Here is a 5,000-nt window from a genome sequence, read left to right on the forward strand (position 1 = left end):
AAATCTCCAGCATTTTGTGTTTCTCTTCCCCTCCCTCTGTGACGAACTCTCTAACCAGCCATCTCTTCCTCCCTCTCCCTCCCTCTCTCCTTCTCTCTCCTTCTCTCTCTTCCATCTCTCCCCCCTCCACCCTCCCCCCCCCCCTCCCTCTCCCCTCTCCCCACCCCTCACTTGCTCCTCCTCTCTCCCCTCCCCTCTCCTCTTCCAGCCTTCAGTGGACGGCAGCGCAGCCTGGGGTGGGTATGTATCTGTCTCTCTCTGTGTCCCTGTCCCTGGTGCTGGCTCTGGCTCTCATCTACCCAGTGCCCGGGGAGACCCCAGGGGAGGGGAGGGGGAGAGGAGAGGGGGGAGAGGGGAGGGGGAGGGGAAGGGAGAGGAGAGAGAGGGGGAGAGGGGGGGGGGAGAGGGGGAGGGGGGAGGGGAGGGAGAGGGGAGAGGGGAGAGGGGATGGAGGGGGGAGAGGGGAGGAGAGGGGGGGAGAGGGGAGGAGGGAGAGATGAGAGAGAGGGGGAGGGAGGGGAGAGGGGAGGAGGGGAGAGAGAGGAGGGGGGGAGGGGAGGGGGGGAGAGGGGAGGGGGAGAGGAGGAGAGGGAGAGAGAGGGAGGGCGAGAGAGGGGGAGAGAGAGAGAGGGGGGGGAGAGGGGAGAGAGGGAGAGAGAGAGAGAAGAGAGGAGGGGAGAGGGAGAGGGGAGAGAGGGGAGAGGGGGGAGAGGGAGGGGGGGGAGAGGGGAGGGGGAGAGAGGGGGGCGAGGGGGGAGGGGAGAGAGGAGAGAAGGGGGAGAGGGGAGGGGAAGGGAGAGGAGAGAAGGGGGAGAGGGGAGAGAGGGGAGGGGGGAGGGAGAGGGAGAGAGGGTGGAGAGTCCGGGATTTCCCACGCTATTTGCGGGCCGGATTGCTGCTATACCGTTCACCTGAAGCGCCGGCCCTTCGGCCAGGCGTGGCGTGCTTGCCGGACACTGGGGGGGAACCTGGCCAGCGTGAGACGGCCGGAGGACGCAGCGTTACTGGAGGAGCTGCTCGTGGCTCTGGGGGTCCCGGGCCCGGCGGGGTTTGGGGGACCCCCACTCCTGCTCTGGTTGGGGCTCCAGCGTCAACCCCGTCAGTGTTCACCCCACAAACCCCTCCTGGGGTTCACCTGGACAACCGGGGACCAGGAGACCCAGTACACCAACTGGGTGGACAGCACACCCACACACTGGCACACACAGGGGCAGGGACAGGGACACACACAGGGACACACACAGGGGCAGAGACACACACAGGGACAGGGACACACACAGGGACACACACAGGGACGCACACAGAGACACACTGAGGAACAGACACAGGGACAGGGACACATACGCACACAAAGACACACACAGGGGCAGGGACAGGGACAGGGACACACACAGGGACAGGGACACACACAGGGACAGAGACAGGGACACACACAGGGGCAGAGACAGGGACACAGAGACAGGGACAGAGACAGGGACACACACAGAGGCACAGGGACAGGGGCACACACAGGGACAGGGACAGAGACAGAGACAGGGACACACAGGCGCAGAGACAGGCACACACACAGAGACACACACAGGGACAGGGACAGAGACAGGGGCAGAGACAGGGACACACAGGGACACACACAGAGAGGGACAGGGGCACACAGGGACACACACAGGACACAGAACAGGTCACACAAGACAGGAGACACACACACAGGGGGCAGAGACAGGGACAGAGACAGGGACACACACAGGGACATACAGAGGAACACACAGAGGAACACACACACAGACACACACAAAGACACACACAGGGAACAGAGACAGGAACAGAGACAGGGACAGAGACGCACACAAAGACACACAGATGGACAGGGGCAGGGACACACACAGGGACACACACAGAGACAGACATGGAGCCAAACTGACCCACAATTGGGACTGGGGTGGGGACAGGGTGGGGGTCCCGGGTTGGGGCAGGGTTGGGCTGGGGGTGGGGGTCCCGGGTTGGGGCAGGGTGGGGGGGGGGGGGGCCAGGGGTGGGGGTGGGGGGTCCGGGTTGGGGCAGGGTGGGGGTTGGGGGTGCCAGGGGTGGGGGGTCCCGGGTGGGGGCAGGGTGGGGGTTGGGGTGCCAGGGGTGGGGGTCCCGGCTGTGCTGCCCCCCGCTGCGTGGCCCTGACCCTGGGTGGGCCCCGGGACACGGACTACAAGTGGGTGCCGGGCCCGTGTCAGCTGCCGTTGGACGGCTACATCTGCCGGCACTCGTTCCCCGGCCTCTGCCCCGGCATCGCTGCCCCCGGCACCGTCTCATACGCCGCCCCCTTCGGCCCCGTCTCCGCCCCGCTCCGCTTCGCCCCCGTCGGCACCGTCGCCACCGTCCGCTGCCCCGGGACAGGCACAGGGGGGTCCCTGCTCTGCATGGCCCGGCCGGGGGGCGTGGGCTGGTCCCGGGGACCCCCCTTACTGTGGGGAGGGGAGAGAGGAGAGAGGGGGTGAGGGGGGAGAGGAGGGAGAGGGGAGGGGTGGAGGGGTGGAGGGAGAGGGGAGGGGGGGTGGGGTTAGGGGGTGGAGGGAGAGAAGAGGGAGAGGGAGAGGGAGAGGGAGAGGGAGAGGGAGGGGTGGAGGGGGAGAGGGAGAGAGGGATGGGGTTAGGGGTGGAGGGAGAGAGGGGAGAGGGGATGGGGTTAGGGGTGGGAGGGAGAGAGGGAGAGGGGGGATGGGGTTAGGGGTGGAGGGAGAGAGGGAGGGGAGGAGGGGAGGGATGGGGTTTAGGGGTGGAGGGAGAGAGGGAGAGGGAGAGGGGGAGAGGGGGATGGGGTTAGGGGTGGGAGGGAGAGGGAGAGGGGGATGGGGTTAGGGTGGAGAGGAGGTGGAGGGAGGAGAGAGAGGGGGAGGGGGATGGGGGTAGAGAGGGAGGGGGTGGGGTGCAAGGGGGAGGGGTGTGTGTGCCCACTGGGGTTGTACCAGCCCGCCCAAAGTGGCGGTGGGTGCGTGAACATTAACGAGTGCACCCCTAGGGGGCTGGAACACTCCGGGCACCTCGGGGTGCCCCCTGCCCGGTGGGGTTCGAGGCGAGGGGTGGGGGGCGAGTGCCTGGACATTGACGAGTGCCAGGGTGACCCCTGCCACCAGCTGTGTGCCAACACGGAGGGGTCGTTTGCGTGTTATTGCCGTGTGGGCTACACGTTGGCGGCGGTGCGGCTGGGTGGCAGTGGCCGGCGGCAGCAGCACGTGCCAGGACGTGGATGAGTGCAGGTTCCACGGCAGCTGCCAGCAGATGTGTCTCAACTACATGGGCAGCTTCAAGTGTCACTGTGAGGAGGGGTACCTGCTGGACACTGACGGCTTCTCCTGCCTCCCCCTCCCCACACCAGCGGCAAAACCCACCCCCCTCACACCCACCACCCCAAACCCGACCCCACCCCCAAACCCACCCCCCTCACCACCCACCCCCCTCACACCCACCACCCCACACCCGACCCCTAACCCCCAATAACCCCTACACCCACCACCCCCAAACCCACCCCCTCACACTCTACTCCCTCCCCAAACCCCTCCCCCCTCACACCCACCACCCCAAACCCGACCCCCTACCCCCAAACCCATCCCCCTCACACTCTACCCCCCTCCCCAAACCCCCCCCCCTTACACCCACCACCCCAAAACCCGACCCCTACCCCCAAACCCACCCCCCTCCATCTACCCCCACCACAGGGAGAGAGGGCGAGGGGGAGAGGGGGGGCAGGGCGGGGACAGGTGGGGAGGGCTGGGAGGGAAGGGGGTGAGGGGGCAGGGGGAGGGGAGGGGGGGAGGGGGGAGGGGGGAGAGGGAGTGGAAGTGTGGAAGAGGGGAGAGGGGGGTGAGGGGGGGAGAGGGGAGGGGCAGGCGTGACGGTAGACGATCACCCCTCCCTTCAGCAAGGGGCCACCGACAGAGGGGGAGACCCCTTGCCCGGGACGGGGACTGGGGAGGGGGGGGAGGGGCAGGTGGGTGGGTGGGGGTTCCATAAGGGAGGGGGCTGTGGGTGACAGGCAGAGGGAGTTGGGCAAAGGGGTGGGGGGGGGAGAGGGGGGGGGGTGGTCAAGGGGGGTGAGGTCAAGTCGGGGTGGGGGGGGGGGGGGGTGGAGGGGTCAGGTTGGGGAGGGGAGGAGGGAGTCAGTGAGGGGGGAGGGGGAGGTCAGGGTGAGGGGGGTCAGGGTGAGGGGGGGGTGAGGGTGAGGGGGGTGGTGGTGAGGGGGGTCAGGGTGGTTTCAGGTTGTTGGGGTGTGAGGGGGGTCAGGGGTCAGGGGGGTCAGGGTGAGGGGGGTCAGGGGTGAGGGGGGTCAGTCAGGTGAGGGGGGGTCAGGGTCAGGTTGGCGAGGGTGAGGGGGGTCAGGGTGAGGTTGTCGTGGCCTCCAGTGGTCCCGGCCGCCCCCCTGAGGGCCGCTGGCTGCCGGTCGCCCTGCTGGTACCGGTCGGCATCTTTGTGGCGGTGATGCTGGCTCTGGGCATCGCCTACTGCACCCGCCGCATGTGTGGGCGGGAAGGCACCAACGCCGGCTGCAGCCAACGCCCAGCGCCCACGGACCCACGCAACACACCCGCAGGCACCAACGCTGGCCATGCCACCAATGCAGGGTGAGTTAGTGTGGGCCCCTGGGGGCAGTGTGTATATCAGTGTGTATTTGTGTGTGTGTACATGAGAGTGTGTATATGAATGTGGATGTGTGAGTGTGTGTGTATATAAGTGTGTGTACATGAGAGTGTGTATATGAATGTGGATGAGAGTATATGAATGTGTGTGTATATGAGAGTGTGTGAGTGTGTGTATATGGGAGTGTGTATATGAGTGTGTACATTAGAGTGTGTGTACGAGTGTGTATGTGTGAGTGAGTGTGTATATAAGTGTGTGTACATGAGAGTGTGTATATGACTGTGTACATTAGAGTGTGTGTACGAGTGTGTATGTGTGAGTCTGTGTATATAAGTGTGTGTACATGAGAGTGTGTATATGAGTGTGTATGTGTGAGT

The 5,000-nt window shown here is 65.8% G+C and overlaps 1 protein-coding gene across 1 annotated transcript in view; it reads left to right on the forward strand.

The window, feature by feature from the left end:
* The window catches only part of LOC129715843 (endosialin-like), a 13,421-nt gene that overhangs the window by 1,513 nt on the left and 6,908 nt on the right, over positions 1 to 5,000 (forward strand). Inside the window, exons 2-5 of the mRNA XM_055665723.1 lie at positions 839 to 1,192; positions 2,141 to 2,476; positions 3,123 to 3,423; positions 4,333 to 4,607. Of these exons, the coding sequence (XP_055521698.1) occupies positions 839 to 1,192; positions 2,141 to 2,476; positions 3,123 to 3,423; positions 4,333 to 4,607 (1,266 nt within the window). The remainder of the gene's footprint in view (positions 1 to 838; positions 1,193 to 2,140; positions 2,477 to 3,122; positions 3,424 to 4,332; positions 4,608 to 5,000) is intronic.

Source organism: Leucoraja erinacea, unplaced genomic scaffold (assembly GCF_028641065.1).
Source record: "Leucoraja erinacea ecotype New England unplaced genomic scaffold, Leri_hhj_1 Leri_144S, whole genome shotgun sequence".
Lineage (NCBI taxonomy): Eukaryota > Metazoa > Chordata > Chondrichthyes > Rajiformes > Rajidae > Leucoraja > Leucoraja erinaceus.